This window comes from Alosa pseudoharengus, unplaced genomic scaffold (genome assembly GCF_046254945.1).
Source record: "Alosa pseudoharengus isolate Yale_2024_CS ecotype anadromous, Long Island Sound unplaced genomic scaffold, YU_APseudo_1.1 YU_APseudo_1.1_scf_5, whole genome shotgun sequence".
NCBI classification, from domain to species: Eukaryota; Metazoa; Chordata; class Actinopteri; order Clupeiformes; family Clupeidae; genus Alosa; species Alosa pseudoharengus.
In genome coordinates, this window is record NW_027468837.1 from 14,991,379 (window position 1) to 15,012,629 (window position 21,251).

General features: G+C 44.4%; 1 protein-coding gene across 1 annotated transcript in view; it reads left to right on the forward strand.

Annotated features, from left to right (window-relative positions):
- suclg2 (succinate-CoA ligase GDP-forming subunit beta) overlaps positions 1-21,251 on the forward strand; it is an 87,507-nt gene that overhangs the window by 23,301 nt on the left and 42,955 nt on the right. The window contains exons 3-7 of the mRNA XM_076267916.1: positions 9,970-10,069; positions 13,808-13,898; positions 15,663-15,815; positions 16,369-16,458; positions 18,045-18,141. Of these exons, the coding sequence (XP_076124031.1) occupies positions 9,970-10,069; positions 13,808-13,898; positions 15,663-15,815; positions 16,369-16,458; positions 18,045-18,141 (531 nt within the window). The remainder of the gene's footprint in view (positions 1-9,969; positions 10,070-13,807; positions 13,899-15,662; positions 15,816-16,368; positions 16,459-18,044; positions 18,142-21,251) is intronic.

Below are 21,251 nucleotides of genomic sequence, written 5' to 3' on the forward strand. Positions count from 1 at the left end.
GATGCCGATAATAATTTTTTTTTAGCTGTTATCTACCCATACCGATGTCATACCAATAATGTCTCACAGCCTAGTGGGGTTTAAAGTGGATCTGTGGTTTAAGCCTTCTTACTCACACCTCTGAGCTACCCATGTGTGCCTGTTGTGACATGTTTTCCTGTTTGTGGTTACCGTGGTAATAACCAAACATGCTGAGCCCCTCGAATCGCTTATAGAATCTATAAAAAACACAGAGGGAAAACTCTTTTTCTCCCCCTGCCACGAGGAGAAAAAGCCCATAATACAGAAATCTGTGTGTTTATGGATCATAAAGAAGTGTAATTGTGTCTTTGATTTGTGTTGCAGTGGTAAACCAATTGAAATGACTCTCAAATGATCCCGTAAATGCATTGGAGAGGCACAAGCTCGTTTTCAGGGACCTCGCAAATCAAAATGCAATTGTGGCTTCCTGACGGCTGTGTGGTATTGATATGATGCGTGGTACATTACTGTTATTCACGCTGCCGACCCGGCCACCTTACCCGGTGAAACCTGTGACTTGTTCAGACCCAGCTGATGCCATTATTTTGGAAATGTTGGCACAAAATTGGTTGTTTTATTAGTGCTGTTGTATGGTCCATTGAGCAGTAAATTTGCAAGAAGAAACCCAGTGGTATATGTTCTTTTGTCATTCCCATTGCGAATTTCGCACAGATTTGACTTCAGCCTTATTGTTTACTTCAGCGCAGTCCCGTATAATGTCAGACCCATGTGAGATTATGTCTGACTCCCAAAGAAACCTCAGCCGTCCATTATGGAAAATGATTTCGGAGCGTAACAGGGTTCACAGCGGTGGCACACCAGCAATGAACACCAGACACTTTTCTCAAATTCGATTTTCTCTCGGCCGTGTTCGTATACTGTAGATGTCTTGTCCTGAAACGGAGACTTATTTTGTGAGGTAGAGAAAACACCAGAGAGAGAGAGGGAGAGAGGCTGTGTAAAGAAAGCTTGACCTTCCGTCTGCGCGTTGTGTTTGGCCATGTTTTTCCTTGTGGACATCAGCCACGTCTGAACTCGCGCTCTCTTCAGCAACAGCAGCGTTCGCTCGCCTGCTCGCTCCTCAAGCTCCCCCGACTCTGTAAAGTCTGCTTTTATGTCTCCCTTTGAAACACGGCCGTCGGTCTTTTGAGGAACACTGACACTCGCCGTAACAAAAACAGGCTTTCAGAGGGTTCTGTGTCAAACAGGCTCCTTACCCTCCCTGGCGTCAGGTACAGAGGGAGGAGCAGCTCAGCTCAGATCCCCTCCTGCTGCGGATTATAGGCTATTTGGGAGACGGGGGAACATCTCTGATTGCTCTGGCCTTCATATGTCCTCTGGTCAGTCCTATCCTGGCCTCTCTCTCTCTCTCTCTCTCTTTTTCTCTCTCTTTTTCTCCATCTCTCTCCCTTAAGGCGACACATGGTTAAAGATAAATGTGTTCCAAACATATCATTCCTTTGAATCATGGTTGCTATACAGAGTGATGACACTGAGGGACCAACTGCTTTGCATGTCTTGACCTTCAGATGGACATTCACAGCTGTGTGCGTGTGTGTATGTGTGTGTCCATGTGTCCGTGTGTGTGTGTTAGTTCGTGTTCTAGTATGTGGCAGTGGCACGGTGTCTGAAGAGAGTCTGGAGTGGCTCTCTTCTCCTCGTGAGTCGAGCCTCCTGCCAGCACCTATCCCCCCGTTGTCTGAAGTAGTTTAGAGATGAGAGACGTGGTGCTCTTTTGAGACGGGAATGGAGGCGGAGCAGGATAGCGGGAGCGCAGCAGGGAGGCTGATTGACACGGACACGAATGTTGACAGCCAGTGAAGTGTACCAGAGGGGGAGAGAGAGAAGGAGAGAAGAAGAGAATGAGAGAATGAAAGATAGAATGAGAAAGGAGAGAAAGTTGGCTCGTGGGTCTTGCTAGGCACTCACCTCTCTCTCTCTCTCTCTCTCTCTCTCTCCCTCTCACCCCCAGCTCCTTTCTCTCTCTCTCTGTCTCTTTCTCCCTCCCTCCCTCTCACCCCCTTTCTCTCTCTCTCTCTCTCTGTCTCTCTCTTTCTCTCCCTCTCACCCCACTTTCTCTCTGTCTCTCCCTCTCCCTCTCTCTGAGGCTCCATCTGGGTCTACCAGCACTGTTGGATGTGCGGTGTGTTCCGCCCCCTCTATGGATGCCTGGGAGTGGAGAAGGAAACCTGGGAGAACGATTTGATGTGATTTGGTGCTCCCACACTATATCTCTGTCTACTTCCTTCCTTCCTGCGCTCAAAGGGACACTACTTATTTTCTCATGCTTTTCGAAAACTAATTCTAGCTTTTGAGAATCGGTTTCTCTGAGAAGAGCTGTTGTGGTATAATGGATACATTGGACCTATTGAATCTGTTGCCTATTGAATCTGTTATTTTGGGCTTACTGTGGTCTAGTTGAGAACTAAGATGAGATGATTTTAACCAATCCCATGGTTCCTTTTCCATTCTTTGTTTCTTCCTCTCTCTCTCTCACACTCCATGTGATATGGAAATATAGCCGTATAGTGTATAGCTTTGTATAGCCTTTTCCCACAATGGGGAAAAAGTCATCTTGCAGTGCAGTGTGATTAGGTTTGAGAGAAGTAAACGAGCATGGCGAGTTGTCAGCAGACCTCAGCAGAGGTACCACCCCTCATATTGTTCTTTTCCCAGCATGCCTTGGGGGTGATGGACAGAAGGGGTTTAGCCCCCTGAGAAAATCAGTGCGCTCGCCTGTCATGCAAAAAAGACGGATGGTGTGTGGAATTTTCTTGGCATCATTATCTGCCAAAAAGATGAACTCCCGCGAAGATCATACGCAGGAGGGCACAGCGAAAGCAACAGCACTTTTTCCCCCCACCAACCTAGCAAGGTTATTAACAGAGACACGCTCAAACGCCTCTCTCCTCCTCCCACATCTCTGTTCCTTCTTCTCCTCTCCCCGTCTCTTCGTTCTGTGGTCCTGGGCCGCTCTTTGTCTTTCTTGTTTTCACAGTCTTGCTCGCACCTCCTCATAGGTGTTCACTGTTAATCATTGCACAGACTTCAAGTTGGGCTCAATTAGGGGTGCTAAACTACAAAAAATGCATTACGAATATTATAGGCATTTTTGTAGAGCTAACCTATGGTTACCCAAGAGCCAATGTGCTAGCTAATCATATATTAGACCATAGCCGTTTGTGATTACATGATCAAGGCATTGATAAGATAAATCGGAACAATGTCAGCATCGTATATTAAATCAGTTTTCCTGTTTTAGGATATCCAGACATTTCCAGATTTAAGTTGTCATAGGCATATGAACATATGCTTATTGTTTCACAAATGGTCTATGCATAGTTAAAATATTTGGAAAGAAACATTGGGGAAAAAAGTTCATTGTTGACCTCAGCTGAGAAGGGAAGAATACTTCACTCTTGCTGGATACACTTCTTTTTTTTTTTACCCTATGCACATGTGCACTTCCGTCGACTTCTCGGAATCATTATCTGGGACTAGGCATGGAGACCAGGCGGACAAGTCTAACAAGGAGTCAGCTGTCAGCTTGCCACTGCCCGGTGGAGTTTGATGTGCCACCACAGGTCTGGGTCAATGATCAACCTCTGTCGGGCCTCAGAGGGAGATGCTATCATTAGACGAGGCACAGTTTGTGTGTGTGTGTGTGTGTGTGTGTGTGTGTGTGTGTGTGTGTGTGTGTGTGCGTGTGTGTGTGTGCGTGTGTGCGTGTGTGCGTGTGTGTGTGCGCGCGTGCGTGCGTACTCTGTCCCAACACTGTGTGTCTTGCCAATCTGCAGCATATGCAGAAGCCAAAAAGGAAGCACACAAGCAAAGAAAGCAAACAAATTGCAAAGGCCTTTGCGTGTTGACGTTTTTTTTTACTTTTCTTTCGTGCATGCATGGAGAAACATTCAGAATAGAACAGAAATGGCTCCGGTTGAGATCACACCTTCTTATGTGAGGTACCTGGTCGATCGAGGAGCAGGTCTTCTCGGTCAACAGCCTGGCAGCTGTGCTGTAGGACTGTCTTAACCACATTGGAATAAATGGCAGAGGCATTTAAAAACCAAATGAAAGGTAATGTCAATGTAGTCATTACAGACCCCCACGCACCAGTGTGTGTTCCACTATTCTGAGCTGTAAAGGCTACCTCTACTTCAGGCAAGCGAGCATATGGTTTTTGCTCTTAAATAGCATTAAGGATATGTAGCAGGCGTGCAAAAGACATATGAAGAAGAAGGCTTGAGTCTTGATGGACGAATCAAACACCTAGAGGTCCAGAAATCATCTGGAAGACCATCCGTTTGTCCACTCTCATCTGGCATCCCTGCTATGTACATTTGTGTGCCAATGGGAATAAAGCCTGGCCGTTTTATCGTATGGAAAGTGCATTTAGATCCGACTAGTGGCATATGTTTCCTCTTCTGGCTGTCTTCCGTCTCTTCATTCTTCCGTTTCTGCTTGCGTGAAATTGTTCACAGGGGAACGACACTAGAGAGAGCTTTCCTCCTCCTTAAGTTGTGACTGAGCTACATCTCTATGGATTGGCTTGAAGTCTCTCTCTCTCTCTCTCTCTCTCTCTCTTTCTTTCTCTTTGCGTAGATTATTGCTTTGTCTTTATTACTTTGTTAAGTATCAGACAATTCTGTCTGCTCTGCTCAAAGCCTCACAGCCACATCCTCCTGAACTGCTGTGAGCGGGCAAAACATTTAGTAGAGAAAAAAAAAAAAACAACCTAACAAAAAAAAAAGACGGAAGATACAGGCAGGAAACGCTTGAGCAGAAATAACAGCCTAATGCTGACTTCTGTCATTAGTAAATAAGATTCAAGTTAATTTGCGTTCATTAATTGGGAATCAGCTGCCTGGGGATTTCCGTGTAGCTCCAATTATATTTGATGTGACTAGTGATGTAGTTACACTGCAGTCTTCGTTTTATTTTTTTATTTTTTACAAAGATAAAATACATATTGTGGTGGGGATTAATTATTTGTATTCCATGTATAAAAAAACGTTTTTATAGCTTGTTATGTTGGCATAATGAGAATTTGTGTTTTGTTGCCATAAAATGTGATTTTTCTATTTACGTTTAGTCATTCATAATGCAACAAATCTAAAAGGCTTATGTCAGCAAAACGGCTAAGCGTTGGATGGTTATTACAGGATATAATCAATATGTTTTGACAAAGTAAAATGCTAACACATCACTGAATGAGCTCCTGCTGAATGAGACAATCTTGTTTTTATGACTCCTTTTATTATCTTATGTCAGAAGGGTAATGCGGCTAGGCCTAAGATATAAGATTTCCATTGCTCTTTGCATAAGCTAAATGGTATGGGCTTGTTGCATTCTACCCTATGTGTTTTGGATGGCAGCCTCCAAAGTCTATTGCTGTTACTTTACCTCTTGAGAATGGAATCATTTCCCAGTCAGCCGATGACGAATTGTGGAATAGTGGCCATTACTCGTAAGTATACTGAGAAAGGGTACTTGAATGCAATCTAAGGCATCTTTTTTCCTTAAAAAATAGCTTCTCTGTGCTCTTACCCTGGTTGTTGATGTAAACATTGCTTCCTGATATAATGGCATAAATTGTAATACAATTTTCCCCCCTGCTGTACTCACTGGGGAGCTGGCCTTGTATGAGGTTTCTCCACCATTCTGTCGTCGTGGAAACCACTGGGTCCAGGTCCTCGGTCATTAGGGCGGGACCACAAATGCACATAGGATTAGTTATTATTAGTTTACCACAGATTCCTACACTAGGTATACATAATCTCTTGTTACATTGAAAGAGTGCATAAGATTGGCTTTGAAGGATGAAGATGTTCTTGAAAAGCTAATTATGCGCTCTTTCCTTGTGAAATACATTAAGAGGATTTGCTGTGTAAATCTGTGCCCATACCTTCGCTGTCAACCCAAGCTTATATTGTGGCAGATCAATTGCGGAGTGCTAATTGACCTCTTTCGTCCCACAAATAGCTCAGATGAGGACAGTAGTAACATTCTACCAAGTTAATGGCACATTAATGCTGAGGATGAGTCAATAACAACCCCCCAGGACAATTAGCGGAAGATCGCTTGCTAGCATCTAAGGCTGAGTGATCTGGACACACACATACATATGCACACACACACACACACACACACACACACACACACACACACACGCACACACGCCTAAGGTCATGCGGAGAGCCGTACTCACACTGAAGTGTTGAACGCCTCCTTCGACATGACAAGGCCGCCGTGTGAACATCATCTGCCCGCTCGGCGTGTTTCCTCCTCCCTGTTTGCTCTCTGACACGTCTTTTCATCCGTGCCCAGTCCTGTCTGCGTGGGGCTCCATTGTGACTAAGACACACGCACACACACACAACACAACACAACACAACACACACACACACATATACACACACACACACACACACACACACACACACATATACACACACACACACACATACACACACACACATACACACATACACACACACACACACACACATACACACACACACACACACATACACATACACATACACAGACACATGGCGAAGGTTTTAAGGCAGCTTGCTTGAAGTTCTTTCTTTTACAGAGTTCAAGTAAGTGTGTGTGTGGGTGACTGCGCAAGTGGGTGTTTGGAGAAAGGCTGTCTAATCTGAAGAGGATGTGGTCTGCTGGTCTGCATCCCCAAGCAGACAAGTGGAGGAAAGAGATGATCCAGTTACCTTATTTTTTGGATGGTCTAATCTTGAAGCAAATAAAAAACTGTGTGTGTGTGCACAAGAGAGAGTGTGAGCGTATGTGTGTGTGTGTGTGTGTGTGGCACGTGCACGTGATCAAGGCCAATTTAGCAGTCCAGTGATTCTGAGGAGATAAGTCCACCGGTTAGAAAGTGCTTACTGTATCCTCCTCCCTGCTCAGATAAGAGAGCATTATCCACTCTGCCTATTGAGATTTCAAAAGATTTTTTTGCCATTTCATTACATCTCCTGTAATGTGTTTCATAGCAAGTGCATTTAAATTAATATATATATATAAGTATAAGTATATATACTCTTTTGATCCCGTGAGGGAAATTTGGTCTCTGCATTTATCCCAATCCGTGAATTAGTGAAACACACTCAGCACACAGTGAACACACAGTGAGGTGAAGCACACACTAATCCCGGCGCAGTGAGCTGCCTGCAACAACAGCGGCACTCGGGGAGCAGTGAGGGGTTAGGTGCCTTGCTCAAGGGCACTTCAGCCGTGCCTACTGGTCGGGGTTCGAACCGGCAACCCTCCGGCTACAAGTCTGAAGCGCTAACCAGTAGACCACGGCTGCCCCTTATAGATGGTGGACAACACTTAGCAGTGAAGCGCTGAGGCTTCTTGAGGAGGCCTCGCTTATGCTAATGGTAGCCATCGTATGCTTTTGTCCCTCTTGTAGGAACCGCTGCAAGGATGAAATTAGCTGGTGCTAAATCTCACTTTCCCCCTCAGGCACGAGCAGTAGCACCTGTTATCCAGCTGACATTTCTCTCCGGCGCTGCTTTTTCTTCCCCTCTTTCATCATCCCATCTGCACACATCGCTGGCCCGTTTCGGAGATCGCTCTGTTTGTTCACACCAACCTGAGTTCCAACCGCCGTGTTTCACCTCCATTTCCCCAATTTCTCGATTTTAGTTTTTTCTTCTTCTCCTTTTTCTTTTTTTTGTTCTCCCCCGTCTCTTTAAACAAAAACTCATTTTCTCTTCTCCATTCCCTCTGTTCTAGCACATGGCCGCGGGACACGCTATTTCATCTCGCTTTGAACTCCGTTTTAATTTTGTGCTGCAGCAGTGTTTTATTATCATATTCGTTCATTTACGATGCTCAACCTCTCCACCGTCGAGCGTAAGCTGCCCTTTATCTTTTTTTTTTTTTTTTTTTTAAAGCCTTGGCTCTCTTGCCTCAGGAGGAGAGAGGAGCGAAAGCTCTCCCTCAGTGCAGTGTTGGTTTAATCCTTACCACCTTGTTCACGATAGATATCCGCTCTTACACCCTCACACTCTCTCTCTCCATAATTTCCCTCTCTCCCTGTCTCAATCTCTCTCTCTCACACACACACTCTCTTTTTGCTCTCACACTCTCTATTTCTCTCTGTCTGTCTTTCGCACACAAGAGCTCCAAGTCTTTGGCTGGTAGCTGTCTAGACATGTGCTAGTCAGCCTGAAGAACCATATTTTCTCGTGTTATGTGCCATTCATTCCTGGTGCAAGGCCAGCATACCTTGTGTGTTCTCAAAAGTAGATCCCCCTCATCTGGGTAATGCTACAGCATCTGAATAGAGACATGTTGAACACCATGAGGGTCATGCAAACTGTGAATGTGGCTGGAATAAGTGACACTTTTGCAACAACTCCTTAGAAAGTTACTCAATAGCCAACTGAGCAGCATTTAAGACACGACAAGCACTGGAGCCGTTCCACTAATGAAAGCTACAGCTTTGAATCGAACATTTTATTTATTTCTCAGTTCAGTTTTTTTTATTTATATATATATATATATATATAATATATATATATATATATATATATATATATATATATATATATATATATATATATATATATATATATTTTTTTTTTTTTTTTTTTTTTTTTTTTTTTTATTATTATTATTATTTTTTTTTTTATGCATTTTTAATGAGACAGAACAGTGGAGAATGACAGGAAGCGAGCGGGAGAGAGAGTTGAGGGTGGGGATCCGGAAAAGACCACGGGGAGGGAATCGAACCCGGGTCGCCGGCGTCGCGCCACAGCTGGGGCCCTCAGTTCAGTTTTAACCTTTTACCTTTTTGGCCAGTAACGACTTCAAATACACGCAAAAGAAGTAAAGTGCTGAGGCGGAAGGCTTGACTTATACCCACAACGTTTTATGAATGCCGCTGTAGGCAGGTGATTACATCTGGGTCCAGTGATCCTGCGTCATGAGGTTATGGGATGCTGACGTGTGTGCTCTCTCTCGCGCTGCAGAGGCGTAGCTGTGGTCCCAGAGAGGGCGTGCCTGTGTAATTAGCGGGCCTGTAGGGGAGTGTGAAGCACGAGAGGGACCGCGAGACTGGGTGTGGGAGAGAGACTCGGCCGCTAGAGACATCTCCATGCCGCTCGCTCGCTCCACTGCGTCCATCCTCTAACCGCCCCGCAGCCCCATGCCGAGTCGTTTCACACCCACAAATCCCTGCTAGGCTCGCATCCAGCTCTGATGGAAACGGGCCTCAGTACACTCATGCTCTTTTACTTACATGCATACTGTACTGGTGTATGCTCATGCACACTTCAGTGGGACACACACACACACACACACACACACACACACACACAGGTATGGTCTAGTCGGTAGATACTCACTTACATACTCACATACATACTCATGCTACACACACACTAACCATAAATACGGTCTTGTTGTAGGCCTGAATACACATGCTTGCATACACACAGGTATAATGGTGCAGTGCTAGATGTTAGCACACATTCAGACTATATAGACACACACACACACACACACACACACACAGGTATGGTCTAGTCGTAGGTACTCACACCCATACTTACATACTCCGATACATACTCATGCTACACACCATAAATCAGGTCTTGTAGGCCTGAATACACATACTTGCATACACACAGGTATAATGGTGCAGTGCAAGATGTTAGCACACATTCACACTATATAGACACACACACACACACACACACACACACACACACACACACACACACACACACACACACACCATAACTTCTATACAGTCTAAGGGCAAGAGTGGGATGACATTTTAGAGGGGAGCAGAATGGGTTGCAATATGCCCTGTTGATGATGTGCTGATTGGAGCGGTCTCTGTGTTCTCCCCTGCTCCCCCATGTGCGGCCCATCTGACCGTGCCCTCTCCTTTGTCCATGTGTTCTCTCTCAGATGCTAAGGAGATTGTGCTGAAGGCACAGATTCTGGCAGGCGGACGTGGGAAGGGCATGTTCAACAGTGGCCTTAAGGGAGGAGTGCACTTGACCAAAGAGTAAGTATGTCTGCTGCTTCCACATTAAGAATAAAGAGACGTAGAGGAGGGGGCTGTGTAGGGAGATCCTATATAATAGACCCTTTCAGCTAGATGAATAAACATGTACGTTACTAAGGCATTTCTGGTGGCATAGAATACAACATTGAGCTAATGGCATGACCTCAGGGATAAACAAAAAAAAAAGTTTTACACTTTACACAAAGTTTTTTCAAGTTTTACAATGTTTACTCGGTTGAGCACTGTGCTTAAATCTGTTACATCTTCATTGCAAAGTGTCTGTTAGTTTTGAACGTTTACATTTGAAACTGGAAACCTTTTAGGAACAGATTGAAAGGGTTTATGAAGCAGAGATGGGGAAACCTGGCTTCAGAAAGGTAACCTCCTGCAGGTTCTACCTGTGCACCTAAAACAGGTGATTTCACTAAGAAGAGTTAAGCTAATATGAATCAGCTTGTTTTTACTGAATGGTTGGAACAAAATGTGGTTGGACATTCTGAAACCAGATTTCCCATTTCTGCTATTATGTGTATACACCCCTAATCTATCAGATTTTGTCCCACTTTTCAAGTCTTTAAGTTGCCACTGAATATTATGCCATAGTGCAATTCATAACAGATCAGCCACCTTTTGCTGGGAGAAAATATTTAGTTCTTCTCTCCACGTCGTGTTTTGGAAGAAAGTGCTGAATTGTCAGTGCCATGCAGAGTCTGGCCGTGACGTCTCCTGTGTTCTACCCAGCTCCCACTGTGCCCTTCTCCTCCAAAGAACTTTTTGAACTTTGCTTATCTAAGGAGAGCACGCTGCTCATTAGCGGGGCCTGTGAGGTAGAGTGCACTAGTGGCTGCTCTTACTGTACTCTCCTAGCTGAGCTGAGTACAACACAGTAGAGCAGTGGGGCGGTGGTAGTGTAGTGGTTAAGGAGCTGGGCTTGCATGCGGTAGCCAGTAGAGATGCGCGGATGGGCTATTATTTCAACCGTAACCGCATAGCAAAACTTGCCATCCATCCGCACCAACGTTTTTTGATCAATTTTCAAAACCGCACCCGCCCGCCATCCGCTGGTTGTTTTAATGTATATGGGTAATGCGGTGCTGCTGACGTGAGGCTAGAAAGCTCTTGCCTGTTCTAGAAAGACTGATCCAATGCAGCAAATATATTAAAAGGCTAAAGTCCTACATTGGCTATGTTGTAGCCTATCTCCAGAATATCAGCAGCAAACTCAGTCTCTGTCTCGCAAAAGTCTCCAAATAAAACACACTTCGGCCTGTAGCCTACAATTTTATCATTGTAATAAAAAACGCAATTTGGCACATCATTTCAACATGCTGCTATTTAGCCTACTAATTAATGCCTATTGTACTTTATTTTTTGCAAAAAGAAAGAAATCCTTAATAAAATAACAAGTCATTCACATTATAGGCTACTTTACGCACTGTAACCCACCGCACAGCAGTGCAACGTGCATGTTCACATTTTTAGTAACAACCGCCAAACTTGCTTGCTTGCCTTACACATCTAAGTTTTCCGACTATTTTTCTAACATCCTTTTTTCCGCTGTGGATGTTACTGAGCTTGTAGAAGTTTTAGCTCTTACATTCTGAACATCTCGCACTGCCATTGCCCGATGTCAGTTCTGAGTCATATCACTCCATAATCTGTCTCCCTTTTAAATGCCTATTCCCTGAATGGTAGGCTACAATGACCATGTGTTTTATATATAATATCGAAATCGCGTGCGTGCGTGCGTGCGTGCGTGCGTGCGTGCGTGCGTGAGAGGTTGCTCAGTGAAACATCGGAATACACCAATTCTGCAACACCGTCTCTGATAGATAAACAAAGCAGCATGCATAGAAGCAACTAGGCCAAACTGCCTGATGAAAATTTGACTAAGTGTGCTCGTTTTAACACAATTTAACAATGTATAGGCTATATTTTTTTCATTTGATTGGTTCAACCGCCACCCGCCCGAATTTAATTAAAATATTATATTTCTTCACGTCATCCTCCCGATCCGCGGTTTAACCGCGGAGTCCGCGGCTGTAACCGCGAACCGCGCATCTCTAGTAGCCACCCAGTAGTTGTGGGTTCAATTCCCGGCTGCCACCGTTGTGCCCTTGAGCAAGACACTTTACCTTAAGTTGCTCCAGGGAGATAGCCTGGGTTCCTCCATGGTGCCTTATGCGCGCGATTTTATTCACGCGGCTAGGCAGCCTGGATTCCATGGACCCGATTTTCACCTCAACGAAGGAACCAATCACAGAACGGAGGGGGGACAACAAGACGATGATGACACACCGAAACGGTTATGAGCTACGTACAGACACATTCTCAAATACGAGAAAATAAATGTGTAGTTCCCAGACCATATCTCAATGAGATGAGGTTTGCCGTTAGCCAGGCTACCAGGGAGACTGACATTTGTGATAATTGATATATGTAAGTTGCTTTGGATAGCGTCAGCCAAATTAATAAATAAATAAATAATTTGAAAAAAAGAGAGCGCACAGAACAGCTGTCTGCAGTGATCTAGATCATTTTAATTCTGTCTGCATTAATATGGCTCACATGAAGTTTGCTGTTTTGGTCTGCGTTTTTTTGAAGGCAGGAGAGCTTCCTCTCTAGGGTTCTCTCCCTCACGGATCTCTTACCAAGCTGTGAAGAGGGGGAAGCCATTCCTCTATACAGGTGGAATTTTGGAAAGGAGCCTGCCGAGTGTTAACCCTTGTAATAAGCTGTGGCAGCCTGTATTTCTGTTGCCCTTGTTAACCATTTTCCTGGAGATAACAATTGTGGGATACGTGGAGCACTTGCATCGGTAGTGTGCTGATCTGAGGTTGCTTAAAAATATACGCACATAGTATGATATGACCGAGTACAACCTATGTACTTAGTATGCAAATAGTATGATTCAGACCGAGTACAACCTATGTAATATGCTGTACAGTAACATTCAAATGTTTAGTCATACCACTTAATGTGAAATCTGTGACAGCCCATGGCAAAGCATAGACTATAAATGGGCATGTTTGAGTCACAAAATGGAGAGCGTGTCTTTGGGACCAGTGTTCCAGAGCACTGTTCAGGTACCTGTGAGAGGTCAGGCAAAAAGGCCTGATTTATGATAAACACCCACGTCATACATCACTGTCACCCTAGTTTCATATTCAGGCTAACTAGGCTGAGGAAGAAGAAGGAAAGAAAGAAATAGAAAGGCAAAAAAAGAAACATCTTAAGTTGTGTTTCCCAGGACGGTGATGTTTACTCGATTCTGTCTCGCCTCTATCTGTCAAAACGGGAACAAAACCGGAGGCTTCATTTATATTCCCCGCAAAACGTGAAACAGAGAGCATGGAATGAGTCCAACAGCGTTCAGATGGGCAGAGACTTGTGGAGACTTATTTAAAGAGACGTGTAGACATATTGGAAGGATTCTCAAAATGCAATGCAGTCTTTCCAGGCAAAGACTTTGCAGTCTTTTTTTTTTTATTATAACAAAGTCTGCTGAACAACACTAAACAAACAAAAGTGAGAAAACAACAAAACTTTAGCAAAGGGGAAAAGAGCCATGGTAGGAGAGGTTGGGGAGACCCACCACACACACACACACACACACACATGCACACACTCACATACACACACACACAGAGAGAGAGAGAGAGAGAGAGAGAGACAGACACAGACAGCCAACTGTACTGTTTGAATAACAATCTGTGTGTGTGTGGACCTCTTCCTCAGCCCAGCAGTGGTGGGAGAACTGGCCAACAAGATGCTCGGCTACAACCTCACCACCAAACAGACCCCAAAGGAGGGAGTCAAAGTCAAGACGGTAAGTCTGACCACCGGAAACAAAGAATCAGGGAAGGTCAGTTTGCTCACATATCATACACTCATGCCAGGCTAAAATCACTTGGTTCTAAACCATATTGCTTATTTATGTAGCCGCCCCATTATGGGACAGTGGTGCATTAGTCTTATTGTCCTTTGCCCTTTTTCCCATCTTTACTTGCAAACTGGATGTTTGTTTTTTGGCAATCATATATTTTTGGTATTTATGTTGTTTTGTGTCACGGTTCATTGCCATAAATAATGCATGCGAGTCAGGTCCTCTTTGAGGAAGAGGTGAGTAAACAGCCATTTCCATGTGGCACTAACAAGTAAGAATATCATTTTCCTTTCTATTACTCACTCACACACACACACACACACACACACACACACACACCTAGAGCCTTTCCTCCCCAAGCAAATAAACAAACAAAACAAACAAAAAAAGCAGACAAAACACATTTTCAGGTAATGAAGCCTTCTTGCCCTCAGCTTGTGTGTGTGTGTGTGTGTGTGTTTTTCTCCTTTCCCCCTGTTGTGAAATATTGCCTAGAGCTCCCCATTAAGGTGTTTTCGCTTGCCAGTAGCTACTTGGACACCTGGCAGCTCTCTCCTGCCTGGCTGCAAAGTGAACAGAAGGGATCAAATGAGTGTCACATTTGTATCCCACCAAACAGTGATGCTTGACAAAGAGAAAGATTTGCAGCTAGCTATCTGATAGATGTCACATTGGGACATGAGAACAGCTGAGGTGAAATATGATAAATACTAGCTCATGCCCACCCCCACCCTTTCTCTCACTCTCTCTCTCACACACACACACACACACACACACACACACACACACACACACACACACACACACACACACACACACACACACAATCTCTCTCTCTCCAGTCTGAAGGCATGTGTGTTTTCGAGCCAATCACGCTCCCACCCCCCTCCAGCCCCAGTCACCAGGGTGGCTGTTTATGAAATCGATTGTGTTCTCTGGCAGATATCTGCTCTCCGCTCTGAGCTCCTCTCTACCCCTCCCCTCCTCCGTCCGATCGGGGTGTAGCATCGGGGTAATAAATATGGCAAGTGAGAGCGTCCACTACAACATGGCACGGGGGATTGAATATCTGCCCTCTTAAAAGGCTGTAATTGCGTTGTCATCCTCTGTTTCCCTGAGTAGGGGAGGGTGGTGGTGGTGGTGGTGGTGGGGCGGGGAGGGGGGGGGGGTACACACAGGCAAGCTGTTGGTCTGCCATTGTAGGCGATCTGTATAATGTGGCTTTATTCACTCTACAATGCCGCCACAATCCTCTCCAGACTTCACAAACCGTTTCACCATGCCAGGACAGCACGAGAGAGAGAAATGGAGTAGGAGAGAGAGAGAGAGAAATGGGGTAGGAGAGAGAGAGAGAAAGAGAGAGGCTCATCCTTTAGTTGTTTGTTCAGTCTCATTTAACTCTCATTTGTGAGGTGTTAGAACAAGAGCATTTGCAATAAGCCAGCGCTGCGGCTGCAGATAAAACCCCTCTCTCGTCTCCTGCTTGCCTCACTCGGCCTCGTGCTCCCACCCTCTCCCCTCCTGCTCTCTTATTTCCCCCTTGTTTAGACTTTTTTTTGTCTGTCTCGTCTCGCTGCTCTCCCGTATTCGCTTGCCATTTCGTAGTATCTGTATAGAGGAGTCTGTGTTGCTTAGCCGTAGAAAGTGCAGAACGTCATTGTTTAGCCAGTGCATCGCCCCGACTCATTCCCTCACGTGTCCTGCTAGGTGATGGTGGCCGAGGCCCTGGACATCACCCGGGAGACGTACTTCGCCATCCTCATGGACCGCGCTTGCAACGGCCCGGTGATGGTGGGCAGTCCGCAGGGCGGCATGGACATTGAGGAGGTGGCCGCCAACACCCCAGAGCTGATTTTCAAGGTAGGCATTGTTGCTGTTGCTGCTGTTGTTGTTGTTGTTGTTGTTGTTGTTGTCATCCTCGTGGTAGTCATGGAGACTACATGGCTATGCACCAATGCGCGCACACACAAAAGCCCCCAGGCTGCTGACGGAAAAGTGGCCATTTCGTTGCCCATTGCCCACGGCAAGACCCCAGCCTCTTTCTTCTCCCCTCTTTTTTTCTTTCTTCTCTTCTGTTTCTCTCTCCCTCTCTCTCTCTCTGTCTTTGTGACCGAAGACTGCTCGGTCTGCCAGTGTGTTCAGAAGATCACAGTAAAGCCCATTATCCTTTCCCATTCCTGTCGCTGGGAGTGCCGTTTCCTCTTTGACTGATCTCTGTGAGATGGGAGGGTAATTATAAAGCCATGGCAAGGGCCCTGGCTTCTCTGTTCTCCATGTCTGGCGGATTGCCACCTCTTAATTGCTGCTTTCATGATTTAATATCCACTTTGTGTCAAATTACAGCTGATGTTGGCCTTGCACTCTCTCTCTCTCTTTCTCTCCACAAACCACCCCCCTCCCCCCCCTGCCACAGGAAGTCATAGATATTTTTGAGGGGGTACGAGATGACCAGGCACTGCGTATGGCAGCTAATTTGGGTTTCAAAGGACCTCTGGAGAGACAGGTAAATCGACCGAGCCTTGATATGCAACCACTTTCTCTGCTCTCTGAAGTCTCCACAATATGTTATTAGAAGTAGGAAAGCCTTTTTTTCACCAACACCACAGCCTTGTTTCAATCTCCTGTAGTTAAGAATGGCAATGCTGTGCTAAGACTTAAGACAAGAGGATTAGGAAAGTTTAGATTGGACAGTGCCATAGTTGCCATTCTAAACTACTGTATCTTCTTCCATAATAAACATAGAAAAGGAAGCTAATTAAACAAATTTGACTTCTCTCGTGTGAATGTGGCAAATACATTTACAGGCATGAGTGTTTGTTCTTTGTGTGAAGACTAGCAATCATTATAATTGAAGAAATCAATAAAATATGCCACTGTGAACACAGAAGAAAGTTTTTATATTCATGCTTATATTTAGATTTTGTTGTTAAGTAAACAAGAGCAGATATCTAAAGTCAGATGCTGGAAAAGTAGCTGATCTTTAGGGACTGGATTTGGAATTGGTGACTGTTTTAATTATAGATGAAAGTTGTTACTGATTACCGTTGTTCAGTGAGCCCTTCCCTTCACCTCTTCACCAAGATATCTCAGCCAGTCTAGTGGCACTATGCCATGTTAGTAAATCCTACAACTGTACCCAAAGCACCATACAAATCTAATTAGTTCAAATTGTTTATGCACAAAACATATAAATCGGCTTAATGAATGCATTTTTAAAGCAATGAAATAAACAAGAGTCAGAGAGATTTCTCTGCGTGCCACTTGATTGTGGCTGTGTCACAAACGGGCTTGATTTGGAGTCGCCTACGGAAATAGAAATAATTTGCCACGTGCCTGCCGCGTCAGCTCGCTTCAACTAATGCTGTCTCTTTGGTATGGCAACGTTGGCGTCGAGTGTCTGCTCCACTCAGTGATAATTGAGGCGCCTTTTGGTCGGGAGGGGGGAAAATGTAGTTTAAATAACTTTGCAGCTTTTGAAGCTCTTTGAGGTGACAAAAACGCCTTGCTTGTGTGCGTGAAGGGAGAAGCATACTACAATGTTCGTTGTCAGTGTGCTTTCATAATCAAACGAGCCGCTCGTCGGAAAAGGGACATAGAAACGTGTCATTTTAACTATTGTATCTTTGAAATCGGATGCTTTGTTACAGCGACAGTCGTTCATAAAGCACTTTGGGGAATAATGTGGTGTAGCACTGAATGGATATCACACTTCCACTCTCAGACTGATAAAGAGAAGCAGCTGCTTAGCTCGTCACAACTACCAGCAATACCAAACGATTGAGTGTGAGCTACTGTTCCTCTTTGTTCTATTGTTTATGATTTATTAAGTATATAGAGCTACGTATGCAGGAAGTGCCCAAGCAGTGAAGCACGTAATTTAAAGGCTAATTACAGATGTAAGGGCCCATATTCAGTGTCCGAGATCACACTGGCCACTCTGATCCTACGAGGCTGCTCTTATCATGCTGCTCTTATAAGGCTTGAAGTTTTATGTACTGTGTGCTTTCAGCTGTGCAGCCGTGGCGAGGCCTGGCGAAGCACACAGCTATGTGTAGTGGGGTAATTACTGTCTCTCTGTGGGTCTGGCAGGCAGCGGATCAGATTAAGAGGCTCTATGATCTGTTCCTGAAAGTCGACGCCACTCAGGTCGAAGTCAATCCTCTGGGCGAGACTCCCGAAGGACAAGGTAACACCTTTTTTGTTTTCTTTTTGTTCCCTTTATTTCTTTCTCTATCTCTTTCTCTTTCTCTCGCTCTCAATCTTCAATTCGCCCTTTGCCACTGCAGAAAGCTCTTGTTTGTCTGTCTGTCTGGTTGGTTGGCCAGCTCTGTGAAGTTCCGTGGTGCTTGGATAGGTTTGATGGAGCTAAGATGTGGCGAAGGGATGTTTACTCACATCTTCAGATCACCTTTCTTCCACACATTCTCTGAGCTTGATTGAGAATTAAGCTGAAAACCTAGCAAAAGCAAACTGAACGGAACATGATAAGATCTTGGTCTAGACACAAGATATTCTGATAGAGATATCGTCAAAGTTTAACAGTCATCTCTGTAGCTTTGAAATGATACACCAAACCCCTAGTGGATTAGAGCATCGGGGACAGTCCAGACATCCTTCACTATTCCTTGTGCTAAAACAGCACTCCTGGCATAATGAGTTGGTCCTCTAGGGCACAATGCTCTAAGACAGACTCTCTCCCATCGCTCCATCTTAGAGAGGCCCAAAAAAAGAAGCCGCTTATGGAAGATGAATCACCCTCTAAAGCCTGTGCGTCTCCTGTTGGTCATTCTGGGGATTCTCAGCTCTTTTGGATTTTATACCGTTGTAAGATGTGTTTTACTTGCTTGAGAGAGCTTAGTTTAGGCCACAGTGGTGTTCAGACCCATGATGAATACTCTGTTGACTTCCTGCCTTTTGTAGATTTATTGATTTAGTTGTCGATTTCTGTAGATTTATGTTCCTGCTGAGAAAGTGCTGCAAATCAACAACGTAGGAGGTAATAGCATTGAATAAATGAAGCTCAAAGCATTGTCAACTGTTTTGTTTGTGTATTTTTATTATTTATTTTTTGTGTGTTTTTATATGCTGTTAAAATTACTCTTTTTGGCAACAGGATTTTTTTTCTGTATGGTTCAGAACGCAGCCTCCTTGCTGGGCACAGCCGTCTGTGTTAATCCTTATTAACAGTTAACATCGACTCTCTCCATTGTATAGGGCACTGCACTGTAGCGTTAGACAGCTAGGAGTTTTAGGTTTTTGGTTACACTGTAATCCGTGATGGATTCAGTCGTTCCATCATCTACGGTACTTTTTGAGTTTTTTATCATGTGTGTTTTTGTTGTTGTTGTTTTCATTGCTGTTACTTACTGTTAGCTTATAGGCTTTTTTGGTTTCCTGGATACCCACAGGACCATACAGTGGTTCTATCCTAAATATCTCTAGGCATAGTGGAGTTCTATGAATGGTCTTCCTGCATACCTTTCAATCACAGGCTCATAATCACCTTGAAATATAATCCCATCAAGTCACAGCTACACTGCAGCAGCTGCTGATGTGCCTTAAGCTCAGAGCAGACATCTGAAATGAACTCCTATATCAGAACCAGAGACCTCGCTTAATTGAAGGCCTGTTTAACCATTGGAAGGATGAAAAATGTTTAGTGGTTGATGTCAGGTACCAAACCATGGTCCACCATGGTCACAGGTACCAAATAGCATACTTAAATATACAGTTTAATTAAGTAATACAGCTATCTGAGCTGAAATGTGCAGTTACTGTATATTTTGAATACATGGGGGGGAAAGACTCTCTGTTAATACAGCTTTACTGAGTTACCTTAAAATGACTTTATTTGCTTTGGGGAGAGGCCAGCAGAGGCCCAAACTTCTAAGAAGGACTGGCATCCTCACATGGCCACCTGCAACTTATTTTGCACGCGTGTCACACATTAAAAGGATAGCTGTGCTCCTGCAGTCACATCGTCTGTGGGAAGCTGGCCAGAGCTTCTCCTGTTACTAAAGCAGCACTACGCTATTTCAGTAGGTTTGCATCAGCACCCGTCTCTTCATGCAGTACCTGCATATTCTGTAACTTTATGTTGGAATAACTAAAAATCACCTTCAAACAAAACGCCAGACTCACTGGAAGGAAACTGGACCTGGTTGCTTATATAAGGCAATCACAGTGTCTGGAGAGGCCCTCCTATGACAAAGGAATATATACAGTTTCAAAGAAATACCAAGAAATATCATGGCTGCATCCCACAGAAACTTTTGCCCCAGCAAAATAGTATGATCTATCTAGTATGAATACTGTCTCTTAAAGTCCACTCTCCTATAAAACTTACCCACGGTGATTGCCTAAACTGCACAAGCTGCTTAAGAAATCAAATGCAGCCGGCTCATAAACTTTGACACTTAAAAAGACAAGTGTGTGCTTGAGGATGAGTCTCCGATATAGTCGGGAGAATGCTGATGACAAAAAGAGCATGAACCCGTCACTGTGGCAGCGGAGCCGCGCGCGACTAGCACCGTCGTCGCTGCTCTCTGGCTATTTTTCTTCCCTTATCGGGGGGAGGGGAAGAGCGTGTACATCAGAGCCTTTATTATGTCTGAGGCCATCAGCTCCGGCTGTATATCCCAAGGATGAGCCATTACAGCAGGGATGTGCTGTTGGCTCCAGAGGGATCTCCTCTCATTTTTCCTCGGGGCCGTTATGCAGTATTGATAGATGGTAGACTCTAGTCACCGGCGTGTAAATGATGGCGTTATGGAGGAGAGGAGGCTTCTCCGAGTAAAAATACCATGGAGGACGACGGGCCCGGTGACTTTTTAGAGAAAAGAGAAGAAAATCCTCACAATTACACTCTTGGCTATTTTCTCCACTTGCTATAAAAGAGGACTGTCGAGTATTTTCGATACGAGTCATCCAGTTGATACAGGCTTATGTGTACCTCATGTGAAATATTATTATTCATTTTTGCCTCTGGTGTTTCAAGGATGTCCTCATATAATAATAAAATGACCAGAGTATTATTGTTTGTCTTAGTAGGTGGTGCTTGTAGAAATTGAATTTGCTTTCAGTGTTGCCTATTCATAAGTGATTTAGGCAGTGAGTGTTATTCATACCGTAGCTTCCATTTAGCCATGTATAATCACCTATGCTAGTGAATTAAATATAACACACAATGAGATTAATGTTTGCATTATTCATCTGTGATTTTTTGTGTTTTCTATTGGACTGCTCTGAATGAATCATTTTTACGTTTTATGAATAGAATATGAATCCTTTTTCCTC